This window comes from Dreissena polymorpha, chromosome 4 (assembly GCF_020536995.1).
Source record: "Dreissena polymorpha isolate Duluth1 chromosome 4, UMN_Dpol_1.0, whole genome shotgun sequence".
NCBI classification, from domain to species: domain Eukaryota; kingdom Metazoa; phylum Mollusca; class Bivalvia; order Myida; family Dreissenidae; genus Dreissena; species Dreissena polymorpha.
The window spans coordinates 19,736,671-19,762,630 of NC_068358.1; the positions used below are offsets into that span (position 1 = coordinate 19,736,671).

Here is a 25,960-nt window from a genome sequence, read left to right on the forward strand (position 1 = left end):
GATGAGAGGCAAACAACTAGCTACTCGCAGGCTGTTCTGGTTTTATGCTGGTTGCAAAAGCCATTTTCACTTTGCTTCTTATGGGGGAAAGAGTAAAATAATCTACCGTAGGTTTTCACGTATAGCGCGCAGTTTTTTACATTCAAAAATCAAATAAAAAAGCTGATGCGCGTTATACATTGATACAACGCTATCCTGGCTGCTAAATTGGTAAAAAAATGTTGTGTAATCGTAAATAATCAAAATGGCCGCCATGTTTTTTTTCCAGAAAACCACCACACTATAATCGTACAGACTGAGGGGCCATTGTCGAAACAACAAGAAGTCGCTACTGGTAGGTATGAACGCGGTAGAAGAAGTTTTGTCAAAATTAATTTGTTTGAATAAACTTGCGGACATTTCTTTGTTTGTGTTTTTACACTTCATTATCGATAAATTCCGATGGGGATTGTTGTTGAGAGCAAGCAAGGGTAGGTGCGAACGAGGTCTTTTTACGGGTAACGGTAGGTGTGAAAGTGGGTCATTTTGCACTTCGCAATTGGCAGATGATATTGAGTAATATGTGCCACGACTTGTGACAATATGCAATTGCATTTTGTGTGTATAAATATTCAACATTCAACTGTGGTGTTTCAAACATTCGTTAGCAATCGCCTGAAGTAGAATACAGAGAGAAATTGACATCGTCATACAGAACATCATCCAAATTGAAATTGTCTACCATCACAAGATTTATCTTGAAAATGTCTTGAAATTGTCCATAAACACAAGATTTATCTTGATTGTCAAAATGAGTCGTGTACGTCAGTCGTATACCGCCAAAGAAAAGCTTGATGTTGTCAAGTACGCCGAGACTCACGATTATCGAGATGCTGGCCGTGACCACTCTAGACGACCGCGGAAGAACGACAAAGACAACAACGGCCCTTCTCAGGGCCACCCATATTCTCGAGAGAATAGTCTTAACAATTGTCAAAAATATAGTCCAACGCCCGCATACAGTGTACCTAAACAATTGTATCCCTGTCTCCTATGCGACATTCAAATTTACCGGTAATGCCCACGCTTTCCCCGAGGAAAAATCACACAATGTACACTTTTTCTTATTTTCTCACGTTTTCCACGAAATGCACGTGGACTGTTAATCTTTTGCTAGAAAATTGTCAGAAAAGTATAGTGCTATGCAACCCATGCTCCTAATCATAATGACGCTTCCTATTTTGAATGCTTAATTAAGCTTTCCAATGCCCCGGATTATTGGACTGTGCAATAGTAAAATGGCGGCCATTTTCGGTCCGATTTGGTGGTTTTATTGTCGTGAAATATTTTTTTCTCCATTTTTGCATTTAAAAAACAGCCTGCGCGCTATACACGGGTGCGCGCTATACGTGGAAACCTACGGTACCCACACACGTAAAGATTGCAAGAAAAACAACACACACATATATTGTAATTTTTTATAAATATTGCATTTTTCAACAATAAATTGCAATAGATTAAGTATGGTACAATATAACTAACTACAATGGCAATATATACACATATAATATATAAATTAATCAATTTTATAATTAATGTACATACCATGGTTTATGCTTCAAGGCCATAATAAAATGTGGAAATAGGTCAGTATACAATCTTGTACAGTATCAATACATGAATTCTTGAAAAACTAATACAATGCATGAGAGGTAAAAAAAACACATTATATGTAAATAGCTTAGGTATAACTTCTTCATATGTGACTTAATTGATGAAATATGTACATTAAAGTTTTAATCTTATTGGTAAGCTTAAAGTGTTTTATATGCAAAGACCATAACACTATATGTATTATATGAAAAAAATAATTAAAAAGTTATAAGTTAATAATAGCATAAAAAAACATTAATACAGCACTTAATATACACCACTTTCATGGACATTGTAAGATATATCAACAATATCTATCTCAAGTTGAAGCAAGCATTTGTATTTTGCTAGTTGTATGTAAGTTACTTGACATAATAATGTGAAACACCAATTAACATTTATGTATCTTGTGAAATAATAGCATCTTCATGTATTCCAGTGCAATCCAAATATTACACAGCTAAATATGATGGACATTTTTTTATACTAAAATGAAAAATAGTGTGAATTTTCTGTTGAAATCATCAAGAAAGTATTTCAATGTTCTGTGTTCAAGTTATTCTTTAAAGTAACAAAATATCAACAACTAAACATCCACCAATTGGGCAGACCTGAAACTTATGGCATATATTAGGATAATTGATTATGTAATTGCCCTTGCAAAAGTGGTGATTGTTCCATATTGGCTATATGTGTATATACATGTTCATATGTCTACAACATCTAAATGGGAATGCTGATCTGGGGCGCTGATAAGGCAACATAACTGGGTATCACACAGGGCGCAGGCTCTTACTTATGTTGCCAAGATGGCACAAAACAAGAGTATGTATAGACCCAACTTCCCCACCTTGGTACAGCGTGGGACCTTGCGCTCATGTAGGTCAGGCCCTTTGTAATGCCAACGCGGTAATATTTACCGGTTTTAGAGCAGAATTGTTTGAATAACTGAAGGTAAATACTCGTAATTTTAATGAGCCGCTTGCAATACATCTTTAATGGGGCCTCTATGGCATGAAAGTCTGAATGCCTTTGATACAAGTCATGAGACTCTGTGAATCACGTCTGACATATCGGACACAAAATGTGTTATAGTCCAACTTAAAAGTTACCTTACAAACCCTTAGTAGGTTTTGTGGAATCTGTAAGTGTGCAACTGTAATATCTGTGGTATGTTATATTGCACTGTATTACACTCGTACATTTGTAACAATATTAGAGCACATGTTTCTCTAAACTGTTTAACTTGATGTCATACTCTTCATAGACGTTGTAATATATAGTAGACATGGTCCTCACTTCTCAACCCAAGGTCAAAGAAGACATCCCCGAAACTGTTTAACTTTATGTCAATCATCTGACACCGTTATTGAGCTGTGATACTCTGACATTATCAACTGCGTCGAGGAGATTTTTAGAGTCCATGGCCAGTATGTGGGCAGCCTTGAGCATGTTCTTGCGGTACTCAGCGTCCAGTGCTGTGCTGCTGTACTGCTGGGCCAGCTTCATGGCACTCACCAGGTGACTCATGTCTGTGGAGAGAACCTTCTGGGCCATCTCAACCTGCAATAAGTGGTTACATGGCATACTTAGGAGTGTGCTTTTAACCCTTTGCATGCTGGGAAATTTGTCGTCTGCTAAAATGTCGTCTGCAGAATTTCTAAAATTAGCATTTTCTTCTATTTTTTTCAAAGAATACTATCAGAATAGCAAACAGTTTGGATCCTGATGAGACGCCATGTTCTGTGGCATCTCATCTGGATCCAAACTGTTTGCAAAGGCCTTTAAAATTCGGTTCCCGCACTGAAAGGGTTAAAGAAGTATGCCCAGTCTTTTCTTTCTCATTAATGAGTTATATTAAACATATATGATTAATTTCTGAGAGAAAAAGCTTTGAATCGTCAGTTGAAAGAAAACAAATTGTTTTCATGGTCCCTTGCGCAAATAAAAATATTACCTATGTCATGCAAATATGGGTCTTATGTCATGCGAACAGCCAATCTCCAAACAAGCTTGTGCAATTGCGCAGCAAGGTCAGGAGCTACTGTGTCTGCCTCAATGTCATGCAGAGTTTCTTGGTCTCATAGCAGACAAGGTAGCTACTGACTAGGATGCGCAGGCTGGTCAGGAGCAGTAATATGGCATAAAACACATGATTGCATTATGATGCTGATTTTCTTTTCTGGTTATAGATAACACTGAAAACTAATAAATTATGCATTGTAATGCTTCCTTACCATTTTTTAAACATAATTTGTGCAAAATATATGAGTGTATCAAAATAATTGTATTTTTTCACAGTTTCGAAAGTAACTGACTTGTGCCATTTTATATTGATTGAAAAACTGAACAATCATTTTTCCTAACAATAATCTCAAAATATGTTACAAACTGGCAAACCACCCATCTAAATAACTAACATGAAATATAAGCTTATGAACCATACTTTCCCAGCATATAAATTGTGTGAGTTTGTACACAGTGAAATCAATAGTTAAAGATCGATAGTAAAAGAATGCTGTGGTGTAATTGATATGTTGTCAGTGTAGCAACCAGGAGATCACAGGGTCAATAATGGATATGTTGTCAGTGTAGCAACCAGGAGATCACAGGCTCAATAATGGATATGTTGTCAGTGTAGCAACCAGGAGATCACAGGGTCAATAATTGATATGTTGTCAGTGTAGCAACCAGGAGATCACAGGGTCAATAATTGATATGTTGTCAGTGTAGCAACCAGGAGATCACAGGGTCAATAATTGATATGTTGTCAGTGTAGCAACCAGGAGATCACAGGGTCAATAATGGATATGTTGTCAGTGTAGCAACCAGGAGATCACGGGTTCAATCCCCACTGTGGGAGCAGTCTTTAGATCTGCTCCAAAGACAGCAAGTACTGGTTCAAAGCCCAGGAAATGAACTCTAGAGCGTTAAAATTGGTGGGAGGCTTTTGATGAAATCGAGCTAAAATAAATAGGTTTAAACTAAAAGTTTAAGAGAAAACCCAATCTAAATGTGTATAACTACAAGCAGTATCTGTGTACACCGTACCTCTCTATGCTGGTTGGGGGGCAGACCTCGTGAGAACTCGTCCACTGCTGCCAGAAGACCCCTCAACTCCAGGCCTACTCCCTGCAAGCAAGGCACACTTAGGCTGTATGAAGTACTCTATGAGGGATGTCTATATGAATCGTGTTCTGAGATAACTGGGCTTAATGCATGTGCGTAAAATGTCGTCCCAGATTAGCCTGTGCATTATGCACAGGCTAATCAGGGGTGACACTTTCGCCTTAACTTGATTTTTGGTAAGGAGAGACTCCCTTGAAACTGAAAATACCATAAAAGCGGAAAGTGTCGTCCCTGATTAGCCTGTGCGGACTGCACAGGCTAATCTGGGACGAAACTTTACGCACATGCATTAAGCCCATTTATCTCAGAACGCGGCTCATATTAATTATTGGTTAATAGAAAAGGACCAAGAGAAAAATAGACAGAATTTGAAATATCAGTATAACAATGTGTAAAAAAATTCTAATATTTTACATTTAACTTCCTTTTTTTTTTAAGGCACAGTCATGATTGAAACCCCAATGTTTTCACATCTTCAGTAAAATAGTCAGTGTGGTTATAAATAATGGCCATAAAACAAGTTAGGTATCAGGGCTTTTTTTCTTTCTTTAGCAAGAGCCTAATATAGGCCCCTTCCTCTAAGAGAAATTCTTTAAAATGATGCAATTTTCAACCAAAATGTCAAGTTAACATCGGGAAATTTCTTTCCCTTGTTCAGTTTTATCAATTATTCTTTTCCCAAAATGGAAGGCTAGGACCTTTCCCCCCCAAAATCCCTGGGTATATTATAAATATTTCAGCATCACTATTGGCAGTAGCATATCCAAGGAAAGAAACAAAAATGTCATAGCTATATTTTTGTGCAATTATACAACCAAATTAAAACATTGAATAAATGGATACAACTTGCATTACTTCGAATAACAGTTGAGTGAAAGTTTCACACACAAAAGTACAGAAATGTAATAATGAATCAGAACCAATGGTAAGTTTTTTTGGCTCCTGTCCACAACTTGAAAAGAAAATAGATATGTGTCACAGACAGTAATGTCCCATCAACACATGTTTGGACACCAACAAATCCACTATATTCTATAGAAGACAAACAGACGGGTAGTAATTTAGCAGAAACTGGTCGTAGTAACTATTCCTTTCTTAACAATCATGTATGCATTATGACCATTCAACTTTTAAAGTTTAAGCAATATCCCTCATCATGTTCTTAAAGATGAATTGAAAACATAAAATGTTGGGACTACATATTCTATGAAGGGAAAACAGACAAAGCATATAAATCTTCCAAAAATTGTTTCATCACATTCCTTCCTTTCCAATCATCAACACATACAAGTGTTTTAACTGTTAAAGTTTGAATGAGATCCACCAAAAGGTATTGAAAACAAAATCTTAGGCAACTTATATTACAAAGGGAAAAACAAACAAAGGGCCATAATTCTGCAATTTTTTTTTATTGCAGCCAAAATTTCTTTCAAAGCAACCATGTTTGCAAAAAGGTTATTCAACAGTTAAATTTTAAGCGCTATCTACCCAATTGTTACAGTATTTAATGCCACCAAATATGTCAGGACATATAAATATTTCCAACATTTAAATAACAAGACAAGGTTTCCAACCTTGATCAGATCCACAAACTCCTCTGCCCGACATGCCGGTGTTTTCTGTGAGAGAGACATCACCGAGCGTACCACAGCAGTGGTGCTGTCGTACACCGGGTCACTGCTTCTGTCCAGTGACTCCTTAGTGATCGGAGAGGGCTTCGGTATGCTCTGAAATCAGCACACAGGGTTTTGAAGAGAAGCTTATACACCATAGAACTTGTTAAATGAAACATTTTAGTAGATTAAATTAAAAGTAAGGTGTATAATTGAATTTCAATTTTTTGACAGATCTAAAATTGTTAAAAGAAAACTGTGTTTAGCAATATGTCATCAGTTGCAATAAGAAACTACAGGCTGTGACATCCTTGTGATGTGGTCAATGTTTGTGTAGGTTCAAAATCTTTTATTTGGTTTCGCATACAACTTTTAATCCTGAAAAGATTTTCAAACTAATTTAGAATTGTATAAATGACCGATGCTTGTCAGTCAAAAGTCAAGGCCAACATTGAAGAATACTAATTCTTTCCAATAAGTACATCTAGATACTTTTCCCTTAAAGTTATATATCTAGTTTGGCAATAATGGTATCCTCTTCTTGCACAATTAATAAAATCCACACATATCCATGTCAACCATCCCCGGGTGGGCCCCTTACCTTATTGTTTTGTTGCTGGGTAGGTAAAGATGGAGGAATATCATGGTCACTGGTGCTGCTGCTTCTACTGCCTGAAAAACAAACAGGACACCTTGATCATTGTATCAGAAACAATTGCTAAGTGCAATTCTTTCAAATGAGGAAAATACATTACTTGAAAAATGCCCATCGTTAATTATGTCTTAAGGGGTGTTGCGGCAGTTTATTTAACCGAGAATATATTTATAGCAGCACTGATGATGCTAATATCACAACTCAATATTTTTGTTATCAGTATCATCAGAAATGACCTAGTAGGTTCATAATTCAATTGTCAGTGGTTCAATCCCAGGTGGGGTTAACATTTTTTTTAAATACTTATATTTACTTTTTCATTGCTTTAATTTCATTCTTATTTTATACTGGAGCTTTTTAGTCATGTCGTTTAAATTTATCAATTTAAAGCATTTAATTACAAACTCCAAAACAAGCCGAAATCTGTGAACAAGTACATGTAAGTTATTAATGATTAAGGTCGAGTTTGATACTGTATGGTATTATGTTTGTGATTAAATATTGTTTTTTATTAATGTCTTTTGGCAAGCTGTTGTGATCCCAGTTAAGATTGTAAACAATTTCTAATGTTTATGCATATTTCTTACAATCTATGTACCGGTACTTGGGTTTTGCCTAATTGATGTATTTTTTATAAAATTTGACGTAGACGGTAGGGATAGTTAAAACAAAAAATCTTGGTTAAAAGTGCGATGACCACCTTTTTTTATTTGTGTTTTATGATGACAACACGTAGATGAACATATTTGAGCAGTTTTGCAGAATTCTATTTGACAGAATTTTTTAAAATAACATTTTGGGTGTTAAAAATAGTAAAAAATTGATGTTTTTTGGGGTGACATAAAAATTATTATTATTTTTTTTAATTTAACTTGTGTTCTCCATTTTTTTGGCATTGTGTTGTTTAATTAAATGGTATTTTATGTATCCCAGCTTATATAATATCTATATGTTGTCTATTTCATAGGTTATTACTTGGTTTGAGGCAATTAGAGATTTTCCAGTGTACATGAAAAAAGTACATGTTATAAAATGGTGAAAAAATCAAAACAAGGCCGGTGACCCTATATTTGTATTCCATTTTTCATATAGTATTTGTATATAGTACTTGAATATAAATTTTGAACAAAATCTATTTGGTGGAAAAAAAAAAGCAAAACTGCAGCAACACCCCTTAAACATGAGTATGTGATTGGGTAATTCTCATTCCAATAGGAACAATATGTCACTGATTTTCTTGTTCATTATAAATGGCATCAAGTAGACACCTGCCATGTTTATTTCACATAAAATAACAACAGTTCTGGGTAGGTATTCACAAAGCTCAAAACTGTAATTCTTATCTTCATATTTAAGATAGATTTTCTAATTGTATTTTTTTTCGAATTCTATTATTTTCCCAAAACAACAAGAGCTGTCCCCATAGGATGACTTATGCCCCCTATAAACGCTTGGTAGAAGTTATGTGCTTTTTTCGAAACCTAAACACAGATTTTAAAACCTAAACACAGACCCTAAGTTCAAGGTCAAGGTCACAGGGGTCAAAATTTGTGTGCGTATGGAAAAACCTTGTCCATATACACATGCATGCCAAATATGAAATTGCTATCTGAAGCGACATAGAAGCTATGAGCATTTTTCGAAATCTAAACACAAAGTGTGACGGACAGACGGACGTACAGTCCGATCACTATATGTCCTCCTTCGGGGGCATAAAAATTTCTTAGAATATCAAAATAAATCAGAAAGCCACATAAACTAGAGAGCCGACACCATGCTAAATCCTTGAAATGCACTAAGTGAGTCCGTAACCTAGTTTTTGACCCGGCATGACCCAAATTCGAAATTGACCTAGATATTGTCTTGATTCAACTTCTGACCAAGTTTGGTAAAGATCAGATGAAAACTACATCAATTAGAGAGCGGACACCATGCTAAATCCTTGAAATGCACTAAGTGACCCTGTGACCTAGTTTTTGACCCAGCATGACCCATATTCGAACTTGACCTTGATATTGTCTTGATACAACTTCTGACCAAGTTTGGTAAAGATCAGATGAAAACTACTTCAATTAGAGAGCGGACACCATGCTTAATCCTTAAATGCACTAAGTGACCCCGTGGCCTAGTTTTTGGCCCGGCATGACCCATATTCAAACTTGACCAAGATATTGTCTAGATACAACTTCTGACCAAGTTTGGTAAAGATCAGATGAAAACTATTTGAATTAGAGAGCGGACACGAAAAGTGTGACAGACTGACAGACTGACAGACAGACTGACAGACTGACAGACAGACTGACAGACAGACTGACAGACAGACTGACAGACAGACCGACGGACAATGCGAAAACTATATACCCCCTTTTCTTCAAAAATGCATAAAAATGCAATATCACAAGACTATAAAAATATTTATTATTCTGATCTTTACATGAAAAAAAAAAAGTCACGAGAAATTAAAGAAACAAGAGCACCGCCCTGCGGGTGCAGACCGCTGATCTATTTTCTTTTTAAAGGTGAAGGAACTCTCAATTTAAATCACAAAGGAGGGAGGGGTGAAGTGAAGAGGGGTGTATAGTGTGGGAGTGTGGACATTTATAACATTATCTTCCAAAAATGCGGAATCAAAATGCAAAAAAAAAAATTGGGGAGGGGGGGGGATTCGGGAGGGGGGGGGGGGCACAAGATGGTTTGGGTGGAGTCTATTGTGGTATGTCCGGTAAGAGTAGTTTTGTCAAAGTATCAATCAAATCTAATCATAAATTAAGAAGTTATGGCAATTTTAGCAAAATTTAATAATTTTACATTGAGAGTCAAGGTCATTCAAAGGTCAAGGTAAAATTCAACCTCATGATAGCATGAAAGTATTTGAAGTTTGAAAGCAATAGCCTTGATACTTTAGAAGTAAAGTGGATCAAAACACAAAATTTAACCATATATTCAAAAGTTACTAAGTCAAAAAAGGGCCATAATTCCGTAAAAATGACAACCAGAGTTATGCAACTTGTCCTTTTACTGTACCCTTATGAAAGTTTGCGAGTGTTCCAAGTATGAAAGCAATATCTATGATACTTTAGGGGTTAAGTGGACCAAAACACAAAACTTAACCAAATTTTCAATTTTCTAAGTATAAAGGGCCCATAATTCCGTCCAAATGCCAGTCAGAGTTACATAACTTTGCCTGCACAGTCCCCTTATGATAGTTAATAAGTGTTGCAAGTATGAAAGCAATAGCTTTGATACTGTAGGAATAAAGTGGACCTAAACACAAAACTTAACCAAATTTTCAATTTTCTAGGTATAAATAGGGCACATAAATCTGTCAAAATGCACGTCAGAGTTATCTAACTTTGCCTGCCCAGTCCCCTCATGATAGTAAGTAAGTGTACCTAGTTTGAATGCAATAGCATTGATACTTTCTGAGAAAAGTGGACCTAAACGCAAAACTTAACCGTACGCCGACGCCGACCCCGACGCCAAGGTGATGACAATAGCTCATAATTTTTTTTCAAAAAATAGATGAGCTAAAAAGTAAGGTTTTCTCAAAGGAGGTATTTGACTACATGCGCTGACATGCAGTTATTGTAAGCCCTTACTTGCACTGGAGGTGTGGGAGGCAGTGCGGAGGAATGCTGGGTAGGGGTCCACCTGGGGTGGGATTACAGGTCGCACATCTGTAGCCTCAGTGATGTGCAGGGCGTTGGGCGCAGGCTTCACTGGCCCCCGTGGTATATCACGCTTCTGTGAAACAATCAAGTGCAAGAACGTGATCCCTGCCGGAAATATATCAAGCCCATTTTCAATTTTGTTATAAGCAGCGACATGCACATTGCTGACCTTTGACACACACCCTCCATACATTTTTTTATTGCATTAGGATTGATTTACAGTCCAGACAAACTGTAATTTACACACATTGTACATTTGATCTGTTAGTTTACATTTTTGACCCAAGCTAATCAATTATGCAACACTTTGTCTCATGATGGTGAACATTACATTTTGTTGTAAGATTTTTTTCCAACTGCAAGATGAATGACACAGGTTCAGTCCTGACATGATTAGACGCACCCATGCACACACACATGCACTCGTACACATACTCTCAACCGTTCATAATTTGTATCCAGCTGTCTGCTAGCAGGCTCGAAAAAATGCTATGCACAATCTTATAATTGTATTTTATAAATATATGTTTTAATGTTTCCATCATTTTTTCAATCATTAAATTCTACATTGTTGCAGTCATTGTAGGTGTTCACCATTTTAATCAGGTGTATAGAGACCGCTTAAGACAGAATTATGGTATTTATCTTCAACGACCCATCTTGCCTGTCAAGATCACATCAGGTTTTCATCCTCTTTTTTATCAAGATAATATGATTTGATACAGACCAAGACAGGGATAGCTTACTTCAGAGATGTGTTCAGAGTTGCGTACCAGGTTTTTCTCCTCCAAGATTAGCCACTGTGCGTCTCTCTCAGACTGCTCCTGCTGTTGCCGTAGGCGTGCTGCAATCTCCTCAGGTTCCAGGTCTGGCATCGTCACAGGAACCGGACTGCTCGAAGGGAAATCAACAACCTGGAAACAAACCAGGCTCTGTATGGTAACACTTATAGCTCAGATACACATTTTGACTGGTCTGTAGTCTCTTATAAAGTCAAATTAAGTTAAAGACTCTTATTACTAGATTCAAGTTTTAGAGGCGTCATTTCAAACCCTTAGATACTGATGAGCAGCAAACAGCATAAAACCGGAACAGACTGTGAGTTACTCACAGGCTGTTCTGGTTTCCTGCTCAATTCATATAGCCATTTTCACTTTGCCTCTGAGTGGGAAAGGGTTACAAGTAACTTTAGTGATCAAATCTTTTATGGATGTTTCAGTTTAATTGATATTCATGTTCATATCCACTTGAAAGTACTTTAAAAGTCTTGCAGTTTGGAAAGTTCCCTTCAAGAAGATGTTTAAACACTTAAATTTGTGATATCATCCATTCAAAATGCAAAAAAAGTTGTTTGTGTGATGAAAATGAGACACGGGAGATGAGGCAAGATCAGAAGACTCCCCATTCCAAACACTGCGTTTGTAAGTGGCATGTAAGAGAAACAATTGTCTACAAGTTCAACTTTATAACGAATGTGGATGGTGTTCATTGGCTACTTACACAACTACATGAGAAGACAAAGGAAGATACATACAACAGATAGGTATAAATTGTACAGAAAATGTCAAGCATAACAATTGTCAAGCAATCTATCTCATTTGTAAACTTGGCTAATATATTATGCCCACAAATATTATCATCAAGTTTCATGATGATACTATTTAAACTGTTCAAATAAATAAACAGACATTATCCTCCAGGGCACAGCCCACCCACCTCAGGTATTCCATAAAACTCCCCATTTCTTAACGCGCAAATAAAAAGATAAACAACCCTTACCGGTTGATCATGAAGTTGCCTGCTGGTGTAGTATGGCAGTCCCTTACTGATACCGGAGTCGGCTAGGTCAGCTGCCGTGTAGGGGAACCGGTTGGGTATTCTACCTGGGTACATGTCTATCCGGGAGCTGGGGCCAATATCTGATGCCTTGCTGTATGGGTTAGACTCAGAACTTACTGGAGTGTAGCCGCGAGAAACCTGTGGATTGGAGTTAATATTATATGAGATAAAAAAATCCAGTTTAGGCGGAAAGTGTCTTCCCTGAATGGCCTGTGCGAATTGCACAAGCTAATCAAGAACAACACTTTACACACATGCATTTAGCTCCAGAAAATTATACTAAGATGTTACTCACATTTGCAAACAATATATCATGCTCCTTTAAAAACATAGCAGCTTATGAACTGAGCCATTGAAATTATGAAGTGCTGCCTAATTGTCACAATTAACTTATAGCTTAACTAGCATAACTATAGCAATAACTATTAGGCCAATATATCTATAACTTATACTATGTTAATTGCATTTACACCAATCATCAGGAACTATGTAAAGCACAGAAAGTATTACTGTTAAAGTAAGCAGTCTTTAATGGGCTTAAGAAAGTAACTTAGGGCTAGTAGAAATTTAATTACATATGGAGTCAAGTAAGTAACAATTTCACCTGTTAAGTACGACTTAACTATGTTTTGGGTTGGCAGTTTTAAACAAACTAGCTGCCGTTGAAAAGCAGGGCTTAATGCATGTTCATATATTTATGTCCTAGATGAGCTTGTGCAGTTCACAAGGCTAATCAGGGACAACACTCCGCTTGTGCAGTTCACAAGGCTAATCAGGGACAACACTCCGCTTGTGCAGTTCACAAGGCTAATCAGGGACAACACTCCGCTTGTGCAGTTCACAAGGCTAATCAGGGACAACACTCCGCTTGTGCAGTTCACAAGGCTAATCAGGGACAACACTCCGCTTGTGCAGTTCACAAGGCTAATCAGGGACAACACTCTGCTTGTGCAGTTCACAAGGCTAATCAGGGACAACACTCTGCTTGTGCAGTTCACAAGGCTAATCAGGGACAACACTCCGCTTGTGCAGTTCACAAGGCTAATCATGGACAACACTCTGCTTGTGCAGTTCACAAGGCTAATCAGGGACAACACTCCGCTTGTGCAGTTCACAAGGCTATTCAGGGACAACACTCCGCTTGTGCAGTTCACAAGGCTAATCAGGGACAACACTCTGCTTGTGCAGTTCACAAGGCTAATCAGGGACAACACTACACTCTTATGGAATTTTCAGCTAAAAGGAAGTCTCTTCTTAACAAAAACAAGCAAATTCGTTGAATTAATATCCCCCGCCAAACTAGAGCATTGTCACAGAAAAAAGCATTTTTTTCAAGATACAAAGGTCTATAACTCCGTTATTAACAGATGGTGAACAATGCCATTTGGTGTGCATCATCCTCTTATCCATATATATACTCGTACCAAGTTTCAATGAAATCTGCCAAAGCACTTCCAAGATATGGCTCGGGACACAAAAGTGCTGGACGGACGGAAGGACGGACAACGCCAAAACAATATCCCTCCACCTTTGGCAGGGGATAATAAAGTCAAGGCAGAAATTGCTGTCTCTGATTAGCCTCTGGGGAATGTACAGGCTAATCTGGGATCACACTTTAAGCAAATGCATTAAGTCCTGTTGTCGCAGAACCAGGCTTAAATTATGCTAGTACTTTGTTTCATGGGACAAAGACCATCAATATACCATACCTGTCCAGCCTGTGTGTATCCACTGGAGGAGGGAAAGTAGTGTGAGAGGTCAATCTCCCGCGGGAGAGGGGGCGCCCCAGAGTGAGTCCCGCTAGGACCCAGGGGACTGGGCCCGTACGGGGTGCTGTGACCCACGGGCAGCTGGGAGGCACTGCCCCACTGGCGAGGCGGGGTGGGAATGCTCAGCTGGCTCAGATTGCGGGTTGAGCCGGCGGGAGACACATTGGAGTAGCCCGGACGGGCTGGCTTAGGGGGCGGAGCTACTATGTCTTCCTCTTCATGAGACCCATTAGAACCTGAAAATAAAGACAGCATTAGAGGTTCCTTCATTATCTGGCACTATTCCAAAGGTAAAAGACTCTTTGACTCTTTACTGCTCAGATATGCATTTTGACATGTTTTAGTCCCTTAGAAAATCTACTTAATTTCGGACCTTTCTTAAAAGATTAAGTTTTAAAGGCTCTTTTTTCTAACCCTTAGATACTGATGAGCAGCAAACAGCACAAAACTTGAACAGCCTGTCAGTTCTGGGAGTTAGTCCGAATGTGTTTAATACAGACGCAATAGCTGGAAGAAATTATCCGTTGTTGGAAACCTAGAATGTAAGATCCCATACCCCAAGATAGGATCCTCCTGTTAGCTGTCTTAGTTTCCTCCTCCTGTCTGTACTTTTCCTCATCAAAGATCTCACTGAAATGCACACACACTCATGCTAAAATCCATAGTAACATAAACTGTACATGGATTTGTGGATGTTTTAGATATTTACGTATTAACATATAATGTATACATACTGTATATGTATTAATTGTTGGTTTTAGGTATGACAAGTTATCCAAACAATTCAACAGTGACACAAAAGAGCACGTAAAATGTGAAGTGATCATTAAGTACTGTAATAGCAAACTAAAACCTGTTTGAAAATCGCAATTTCATTGCTTTTCTTTAGCAAAAACACAAAGAAAAAACACCTGTTTATTATTGCACTTTTTTTGGCACTGAGAATTCCAATAATGTGCAATAGCCATGACAAATAACATTAACATGTCTATATAAGTTGAACTCTTGGAAAACAGGGCTTAATGCATGGGAGTAAAGTGTTGTCCCAGATTAGCCTGTCACTTCCCACAGGCTAGCCTGTCACTTCCCACAGTAGCCTGTCACTTCTCACAGTAGCCTGTCACTTCTCACAGTAGCCTGTCACTTCCCACAGTAGCCTGTCACTTCCCACAGTAGCTTGTCACTTCCCACAGGCTAGCCTGTCACTTCCCACAGGCTAGCCTGTCACTTCCCACAGGCTAATCAGGGACAACACTGTCCACCTGGACCAGATTTTAGTTCAGTTGAGACTTCCTTCAAATCATTTTTTTATATAAAAGCGGAAAGTGTCGTCCCTGATTTGCCTGTGGCTACTGCACACACTAATCTGGTATGACACTTCACGCACATGCATTAGCCCCTTTTGGAGCATGTTTCATAGCAAGTAGAAAACCTGCTCACTATAGCCAGGTCTTGAGGTCTGCAAAGCAGGGTCTCTTGGAGGGTTCATACGACCAGCAGACACACATGAGGTTGTAGAGGGAGGGTGGACAGCCTGGGGGTAGGGGCAGGCGCTCTCCATTCTCTATCTTGCCTATCACATCATTGTTCCTCACCCCCTGGAATGGCTTGATACCGTACATGAGGATCTCCCATATACACACACCTGAAAATACACAGTGATACTATGAATAATGATCTTCCACACAAACTTAGTGAATACACAGTGATACCATGAATAATGATCTTCCACACAAACTTAGTGAATACACAGAGATATTATGAATAATGATCTTCCACACAAACTTAGTGAATACACAGTGATACCATGAATAATGATCTTCCACACAAACTTAGTGAATACACAGTGATACCATGAATAATGATCTTCCACACAAACTTAGTGAATACACAGAGATATTATGAATAATGATCTTCCACACAAACTTAGTGAATACACAGTGATACCATGAATAATGATCTTCCACACAAACTTAGTGAATACACAGTGATACCATGAATAATGATCTTCCACACAAACTTAGTGAATACACAGTGATACCATGAATAATGATCTTCCACACAAACTTAGTGAATACACAGTGATACCATGAATAATGATCTTCCACACAAACTTAGTGAATACACAGTGATACCATGAATAATGATCTTCCACACAAACTTAGTGAATACACAGAGATACTACTGATGAGCAGATCCCACATATCCTGAAAATGTCTCACATATTCTTGATTCTACATATACTTATAAGGATACATATAAAAAGAACTAGTTAACAAGAGCATCGCATAACGGGTGCCATGCTCGGCTGCGAAAGCTTGTCAGAATTTTTTTTTTTAGAGGTCACAGTGACCTTGACCTTTGACCCAAAATGGGTGTGGCATGTAGAACTCATTAAGGTGCATCTACATATGAAGTTTCAAAGTTGTAGGTGGAAGCACTTTGATTCTAGAGCCAATGTAAAGGTTTTAGCACGACGCCGGCGTAATGCGAGCAGGCTATGACAATACCTCAGGTTTCCTCCAAAAACCGCCGCGCTAAAAACTACATAAAACATAATAGAGTTGCTGCATGCAAAAATCTTAAACTGAAAATTCTAAGTACCCAAAAGCCTTATGATCCAGCTAAGTTGCAGGCCAGAGTTTTGGGTCATGGTCAGTGAAACTACACCAGTACCCTACTAACATGCATGTAGTATCAATAGTATGCCATTATATATTATAACTATCATAGATAAAGAAGTATAAAACTGATGTATGCAAACATAAACCTGTGTATGTTAGTCTACACCAGCAAATGGGTGAATAGTACAAGCAAACAATGTGCAAGATAACGTATTACAAAAAAATCAAATTATCACTTTATCAGGCAATGAACAAGTCTTTTCATTGTGATATGCGGCTAGGATCATTACAATCTTTGCATTTTTATTTATATTTATCAGAACTCTAAACGATTGTAATTTTAAGCAACAAACAAGAAAGCACTAACCAAACATCCACACATCACTAGCTGATGTAAACCGTCGGAAGTTTATCGACTCTGGTGCCATCCATTTGATCGGAAGCTTGCCCTTTGAAGCTGGAAGACATTGTTACATTAGAAGTACATTCATATCAGTAGGGTATCACATTTGAAGTCAATTCATATCAGTAGGATATCACATTTGAAGTCAATTCATATCAGTAAGGCATCACATTTGAAGTCAATTCATATCAGTAGGGTATTATATTTGAAGTCAATTCATATCAGTAGGGTATCACATTTGAAGTCAATTCATATCAGTAGGGCATCACATTTGAAGTCAATTCATATCAGTAGGGTATTATATTTGAAGTCAATTCATATAAGTAGGGAATCACATTTGAAGTCAATTCATATAAGTAGGGAATCACATTTGAAGTCAATTCATATCAGTAGGGTATTATATTTGAAGTCAATTCATATCAGTAGGGAATCACATTTGAAGTCAATTCATATCAGTAGGGTATCACATTTGAAGTCAATTCATATCAGTAGGGTATTATATTTTAAGTCAATTCATATAAGAAGGGAATCACATTTGAAGTCAATTCATATAAGTAGGGAATCACATTTGAAGTCAATTCATATAAGTAGGGAATCACATTTGAAGTCAATTCATATAAGTAGGGAATCACATTTGAAGTCAATTCATATAAGTTGGGAATCACATTTGAAGTCAATTCATATAAGTAGGGAATCACATTTGAAGTCAATTCAAATTAGTAGGTATTTGAAGATGCACATTCTTTTACTCACAATATGGTTAGGATTGACCTTTATCCAATTATCTAAACCATTTTTTCATACAAACAATGGGATTTTAATAAATTGGATGCTTACCATTAATGTGACTTTAAATGAACAAAATACAATAATAAATTACCAATACAATCATGGAATATCTTGCAAAATATATATGTAATGTTCAGCCAAATGAAAAACTACAAAAAGATTTTGTTTATCAGCCAAATTAAGATTCCTTTTAACAGTCTACACTCAGCTTTCCCTGAGCAGATAAGTTCACATTTCCTTTAACAGTCTACACTCAGATTTCCCTGAGCAGATAAGTTCACATTTCCTTTAACAGTCTACACTCAGATTTCCCTGAGCAGATAAGTTCACATTTCCTTTAAGAGCCTTAATTAACATTTTCCTAAGCAGCCTTAGAATAGATTCCCCTTATGGTTTGTGGCTCCCAGCCCTAGATACCTTTATAGTAGCTCTGTTCCTCTACCCATCTGGAGAGCCCAAAGTCCCCAAGCTTCACTGTGTCATGGGCAGATACCAACACATTGCGGGCAGCTATGTCTCTGAAATACATTATTTCTTTTAATTTTAAGTTAATTAGCATTGCATAGTAGAAATAAAACAAAGACATTAATTAATAAGTAAATAATTAAAGCATTGTATACTTTGAGAACTAAAAGTTTGAGAGAGATTCACCCAGGAGTTGAAGAAAACTTAAAAACACACATTTTGGGACTATTATATTCTATAAAGGATAAAAAAAATGGCCATAATTCTGCCAAAACTTGTAGCAGCCAAAATTCCTATCTTTACCATCATCTACTCATAAAGGTCATCCAATTGTGAAACTTAGAGCGATGACGACTTTATATTTAAAGTGGAGTTAAAAACACAATATTGTGTTGACCATATATTTTATAAAAGAAAAACAGACAAAGGTTCATAATTCTGCCAAAACTTTTAACTGCAATACGTCCTTTCATACAAATTATGTACACATTTAGATAATTCAACTGTATATGTTTTAAAGCCATCCACCAAATTGTTAATAAGAAGCTCAAAATACAAGATTCAGGCATCTATATGCAGTCCACTCTCGTTATCTCGACATCGGATATCTCAATATTCTCGATATGTCGAAGTAAGCTCAATGTCCCATTTTTTTCCCTTCTTTGTCTATATAAATAAACATCCCTTATCTCGATTTTCGTAATGTCGAATAATTCGATATCTCGATATAAAATTGTGTCCCCAGTCTCGATTTTACACGTTTTTACTGTGGTTTATCTCGAAGTGCGAATTACTGCCCCAGAGTATGCAAAAGTTGAGAAAATTTTTCTTTGATAATTCACCGTCCCGCTTCGCCGGGCTGCTCCCGATACTGTGCGGTAGGAAATTGATCCGTTAATTGCATCACTGATCACATGTGTATAATGTCTTTAGCCATTAACACTTGAGTAAGGCCTGTCACTTTAACTTTCACTTTTTAACATCAATTAACTGCAATTAATACACAGTCTGCCGAAAGGCCGAATGACTATTTGTTTTTACAAACAACATTCCAAAATGCATTGAGTTATTTTTTTGTGTATATAAATCGTTGCAAATTTACAGAATGTTGTTCTATCATTGAACTCCAAAAGTCATTATCGTGGCTAACTTGAAAGAATATTTCAAACTACAAAATGTACATGTACATTCAGTATTCGGGAACATGATTTACGCATGTTCAGATGGAAAACCCCTTGACGTCAATGGCATCATAACTTTAAATAGCAACATTACCGGATGTTTACTCGACAGTTTAGAAAAATTATAACCGCATGTGTTCATGCAATTTTGAAATACTTAAAACGTCATTTTGAGCAATTAAATAGCAAAATTAATCTTGCCTCGTAAAAAGGCGCATATATCAGGTAGAGAGTATTATGCCACATGGTGACGGCTTTAGTTAGACCACTTAGCAGGTATTTAGATGTTAAAAACAAGGTAAATTTTCGTCTTATTTTTTCTTTGAAAATGCCTAATCGGATATCTCGAACTCTCGTTATCTTGATATTTTTTCTTGTCCTGCCAACTTCGAGATAACGAGAGTGGACTATATTCTAGTGGAAAAAACAAAGTGCCATAATTACGCCCTGACTCGTCACAGCAAAACTCACCTGTGTACAAACTTCTTACTCTCCAAGTAGGAGAGGGCCATGCTGAGCTGGAAAGCATACATGATCAGGGTGGTCAGCTCCAGGCGAGGTTTGTTGTTCTGCAGGTACGCACGCATCTGCCAAAAACATGCACACATATGAAAACATGGAATAATCAACAGATTGAAAGCACACTCTACAGGTCTAAATAGGCAAACAGATGCTCTGGAGAATCAATCACAGACCAAGATAAACATATTGATAATGATAGAATCAACAATCTATTGATAATGAAAGATACAATCATTTACTGATAATCACCATTGAATCAAACATTTTATAAAAAACAACTGAATCAACCCTGTCCGCTATTAAGTGATAAAATGTTTTGTGGTCTCATAAGCAGTAAGGTTAGCTCCAGACCAGACTGCCCTGATGCGCAGGCTGGTCTAGTGCTATGATTGCAGCATCGGTCATAAGACACATGTTTGCATGATGCGGGGCATATATACCCTACATACCTCTCCATGTTTTGCGAGCTCCATCACGATCCAGACTGGGCGACTTTCTGAGCAGACCCCTATCAACTTTACAATGTGGGGATGGTCAAATTGCTGCATGATCACTGAAAAACACAACAACAATAATCATTCAGGATTAAGCTTTAAGGGGTTTCTTTACTGATTTGGGAAAGAGCCTAACCTACGATTTAGGGAATAATTTATCAACACAAGTGAGAGAAAGGGCAAGATTTTGAAGTTTTACTGCAAATGTTGTGGAAAATTGCATCATTTAAACAAGAGCTGTCTCCAAAGGATGACATATTCCCTCAATAAACGCTTTGATAGAAATTATGAGCATTTTTCAAAACCTAAACACATTATTGAAACCTTAACGCGGACTCTAAGGTCAAAGTCAAGGTCAAAGGGGTCAAAATTGTGCATGGAAAGGCCTTGTCCATATACACATGCATACCAAATATGAATGTTACATCTGAAGCAACATAGAAGTTATAAGCATTTTTCGAAACCTAAACGCAAAGTGTGACGGACAGACGGATGGATGGACGGACTGACAGATGGACAATGCGACCACTATATGCCCTCTGTCAGGGGAATAAAAACATTTATCTTAGTGGGGAGGAGCATTTATGCAGACTTTTGTAGAAATAAAGAAAGCCCAGACTGTTGTAGCAGCTCAATATTCTTAAATCCAATGCAATAGCTTCATGCACAGGCCTCATTGAGTTTGCTCTTTTCATACAACAATTAGTCATGTGTTTAATAAAAAGTTGTATGATTGTGCATGCACTTAGTTATTTCAATTCAATTATATTTTACTTCAAAAGAATATAGCAGACATATAGCCCTACAAATAGAAGCGCTTAAATTAACGAAGATGAGAAGAATCACTTTTGAGAAACTAGTCCTAAAATTATTCACAAAGTCATTAAAACTCATGATGGCGCTCCTTGCTGCAATCAAGTCCTACCTAGACATTTAGGCCTGTACATAAAATTTATCTGATCTATCATATTAAACTATTCAGAAAATTCAAGCCTGGGAAAATGATCACCCATCACATTAAAGACTATGTAACTCAAACAACACTTTCCACTTGTATGGTATTTTTTTGTTAAAAGGGAAGTCCCTTCTTAGCTTAAATTCAGTTTAGGCGGAAAGTGTTGTCCCTGATACGCCCGAGTCGACTGCACAGGCTAATCTGGGACGACACTATATGAAACTTCTTTAAGCCCCATTTTCTCAAAACTCCATCCTTACATGCTTCCTCCAGGAACTTCTCTGTCATGGAGTCCTCATTGTCCTCCTTGCAGGTCTTCACTGCTACTGGAATTTCCCGGCCTTCCTGCAGGCATACACAGAATGTATCAACCTTAATCAAAACTAGCGATAAGATTCTCACAATTATTTATTTCTTTACGTTCATTCTGAATCTTTATATGCTCGTACCAATGGTACTCATTTTGCGATTATTTTCATACATATAGGTGTAAGTAATCCGAGTGAAATGTTTGAGACCAGCATTTTACATAAGGGCCTTTGTAAAATGTTCACCCAACTAAGGATATTGCATAAAGTATTTCACTGACTCTGATACTCATCTCAGTAACACCATCTGCTGTTGAGAATTTCTCTCAGTTGAATAGTGAGCAAAGCAAAGTTAACCCTTTGCATGCTGGGAAATTTGTCGTCTGCTAAAATGTCATCTGATGAATATCTAAAATTAGTATTTTCATTGTTTTTTTTCAAAGAATACTATTAGAATAACAAACAGTTTGGATCCTGATGAGACCCCACGTTCTGTGGCGTCTCATCTGGATCCAAACTGTTTGCAAAGGCCTTCAAAATTTGGTTCCAGCACTGAAAGAGTTAAGGTTTCCCTACATATGATAATGAACAATGGTTCTGTATTACCTTGTCCCTGTAAATGCCCTTGTGCACGTCTCCAAACTGTCCATTGCCCAGAATGTCCAGCAGACAAACATGGTCTCTATGAATCTCATAGTCACGAGCTGAAAAACAGGGTCAAATAGGGTCACAGGTCACATTTGGTCAAATGTGATATAAGCTCAGCAGTAACATATGATCAAATGTCGCACAAGGCAAGATGTCACTTAGCATATAAGGTCGCAAAGTGTGAAGTCCTTAGTTCAAAGGTCATATAGGGTCAAATGTGATATAAGGTCAAAGGACACATGATCAAATGTCACATAAGGTCTGATGTCACCTAGCATTACTTAGCGTTAAAGGCCACCAAATAGCGTTTTAAGTCCTTATTTCAAAGGTCACATTGGGTCCATTGTGACGTAGAGTCAAATGTCACAATTCATGTGAAGTCAGACGATATATTAGGTCTTCTATTTCACTGAAAATATAAAAGGTATGATGTGAACCTTGCCTTCCATCCTTGATAAAAGAGTTCAGAGTAAAAGCATTTACAACAACCCAAACCACAGTCATGGGTATGTCTATAAGACTGAATACAAAAAAAATGCTCTATGCTATCTGCAATTTAAAAAGTAATCAATGGAATAGTAACTATTATGTTTACTTCTTTTTGTTTTATGCCCCATAATGCATTAAAATAAGTCAATAAAACAGTGATTATCATCACATTTTTCCCAAGCATGTTCTGGCTACTTTCAAAATTTGGATAGTGCTAATCAAGAGCTGCACTTAAACTTTGGTAAAAAAAATTGTTAAAATCTGAAGCAAAATGCGCCTTATTGTTGTGTTAAAAAGCAAATATTACCTAAAATTATTTTTTTTTTTAAAGCAAAATTGCAACGAATGTAATATTTAAGATTTCATGCAGCTTCTCTCTTAAGCATGCAATGCTTGAGTAGTAGGATTTCATGCGATTACTGCCATAAATATACATGTACATAATTGCATGTAGTACACTGAATGTTTAGTTACATTAATAAATATCAATAGCTGCATTAGGTACACTGAAGGTGCAGTAAAAGTCATTAAGTCATAAATATACATGAAGGAATAAAAGTAGTACATTGAGATTGCATACCAATAAACATGGTACATGTAACATTATCCACACTATTTTTTCTCCATCACTTCAAGCATAACTTTCTCTATACATTCTTTGGTATTGTAAACAGTTATTCTGCCCAGAGATTAATTAGAATATTTGATATATGATATTTAACTAATTATTTCAATTATGACAGTTTTTAACATAATGTCATAAAAACTATCTGGAGGCATTACTTTAAACTTGTAGTTAAAAACAAACATAAAATCATGCAAAATGAACATGGGAGCAACATAGGCATAAATGTTTGATCCAATGAGCCGTGTTCTGAGAAAACTGGGCATAATGCATGTGCATAAAGTGTCTTCCCAGATTAGCCTGTGCAGTCCGCACAGGCTAATCAGGAACGACACTTTCCGCTTTTATGAAATTTTTCGTTTTGTCTCTTCTTAGCAAAAATCCAATTTAGGCGGAAAGTGTCGTCCCTGATTAGCCTGTGCGAAATGTACAGGCTAATCTGGGACAACATTTTAAGCACATGCATTATGCCCAGTTTTCTCAGAACATGGTTCCATTAATGCTCACACGATTATGTCATACAATTTGGTTAGAATACAAACATGACTTGAAAGGCATCAGGGAAGCAAGTTGGGAATATAAGAGTTTGTTCTGGGAAAACTGGGATTAATGCATGTGCTCAGAGTGTCTACTCAGATATGCCTGTGTAGTCTGCACAGGCTACTCAAGGACAACACTTTCTGCATAAACTGGATTTTTGCTAATAAAAATAATCTTTAAACGAACAATCAAATAAAAGCGTAGTGTTGTCCTGATTTGCCTACATGTGCATAAAGCCCAGTATTTCAGAACAAAGCTCATATAAAACGGACAGTTATTCATCTGCAACTGAAAATTATGATCTACACTGCTCATACCGTTCTCCACTCACATTTTTTTCTTCGCCCTTTTCGCCTACGACCTAGTTTGTATGGATGAGATATATATTTATAGGGAATCAATCCCAGTTTTCTAAATGAAGGCACCCTATAAGCTCCTTGTGCCATTTTGACTCAATAGTGTATTGAGTAAGGGATTCAGCTTTCTAATGGCATGAACAGAAAAATTATTTACAAACATGTTATTTTTATAGCCGTCTCAAATTGGATATTTAAGTGGTCAATTTGAATTGTTTGATGAAATTGCTTAGAAAAATCACTTGGCAAAAAAAGTTTACATATACCAGTTTTAATGTCTTAATAACATAATTATTGTTGTGAACTCTAATTAAAATAAACCTTTAACATCATACAATAAAATTATATTTACTCTGTGTATAATTCAATTGCCGTGCAGCAATTATAATTTAAATCCAACACTTAATTCTCTGCAAAACAGTTTTTAAGAAGATACTGTTACACAGTCAATTACTTTTCATATTCCACCAAGATAATGTTAAACCTTAAAACAATACATACTCCAATTCAATTTGAATGTGTCAAATTTCCCCCTGAGGCCCAACCCTGCCAGAGACACACCCCTGTGGTTGTCACAGTTACAGTAACATAGTAACAAGAGATATTTACCATCAGGAGAGCTGTAGTCCCCTTCATCCTCAACTATTTCCGCATAATCTGATATCCCTACAAAATCAGCAGCAGACTCAAACATTAAAGGCCAAGGCGCAATAAACGTTGGGTACAAAAACATCACACAGGCATATCGGGCATTGAATGATTTCAGCCAATCAAAAGTGAGCAATCAACTTAATCAATGTCATCACACGTCAGGTAGGCTCCACAACTGCAAAACCTCTTTTCCATATTTAAGAGTGATCTTTATTTAATTTGCTGTGTTATCACTGGTGATGGGCGGAGCTAAACAATACAGTGACATTCTCCATTTATCACAGCTTCAATTAACCGCACACTCAATAACTGGAGTTTTATCATAATATGACTAATAACCCAGCACCAGATATGTCAGATATGCTCAATTATAGGTTACAGTATACTAAACAATCGTTTCATGTAGAGCTGTACTCTCTAAAAAAATATCATTGTTGACTTGAAGGCATGTTTTACACTTTAAACTATTGTTCGGGTTTTATCTTTCAGGGATAAGTAAAGCCTTGCACTGAAAAAGGTTACATTCCACTAAGAAACGGCCGAAAAAAAAGTTGCAAAAACAGTCGAATTTGATTCGTGTCGAGTTCTTTCTTGGATTGAAC

At 37.1% G+C, this 25,960-nt stretch overlaps 1 protein-coding gene across 8 annotated transcripts in view; it reads right to left on the reverse strand.

The window, feature by feature from the left end:
• Positions 1-1,443: 1,443 nt before the first annotated feature.
• LOC127879960 (focal adhesion kinase 1-like) overlaps positions 1,444-25,960 on the reverse strand; it is a 111,719-nt gene continuing 87,202 nt past the window's right edge. For 5 of the 8 annotated variants that reach the window (XM_052427106.1, XM_052427100.1, XM_052427098.1 and 2 more), the window contains 18 exons: positions 25,317-25,373; positions 24,683-24,712; positions 22,656-22,753; positions 22,002-22,086; positions 20,742-20,845; positions 20,242-20,357; positions 18,542-18,642; positions 17,300-17,389; positions 15,749-15,953; positions 14,865-14,938; positions 14,249-14,544; positions 12,480-12,677; positions 11,474-11,614; positions 10,629-10,773; positions 6,976-7,046; positions 6,336-6,488; positions 4,684-4,764; positions 1,444-3,195 (listed from right to left, as the gene is read on the reverse strand). In XM_052427106.1, the coding sequence (XP_052283066.1) occupies positions 2,986-3,195; positions 4,684-4,764; positions 6,336-6,488; positions 6,976-7,046; positions 10,629-10,773; positions 11,474-11,614; positions 12,480-12,677; positions 14,249-14,544; positions 14,865-14,938; positions 15,749-15,953; positions 17,300-17,389; positions 18,542-18,642; positions 20,242-20,357; positions 20,742-20,845; positions 22,002-22,086; positions 22,656-22,753; positions 24,683-24,712; positions 25,317-25,373 (2,255 nt within the window). In that variant the 3' untranslated portion in view covers positions 1,444-2,985. The remainder of the gene's footprint in view (positions 3,196-4,683; positions 4,765-6,335; positions 6,489-6,975; positions 7,047-10,628; positions 10,774-11,473; positions 11,615-12,479; positions 12,678-14,248; positions 14,545-14,864; positions 14,939-15,748; positions 15,954-17,299; positions 17,390-18,541; positions 18,643-20,241; positions 20,358-20,741; positions 20,846-22,001; positions 22,087-22,655; positions 22,754-24,682; positions 24,713-25,316; positions 25,374-25,960) is intronic. The other 3 variants (XM_052427103.1, XM_052427104.1, XM_052427099.1) reach the window with 2 other exon arrangements.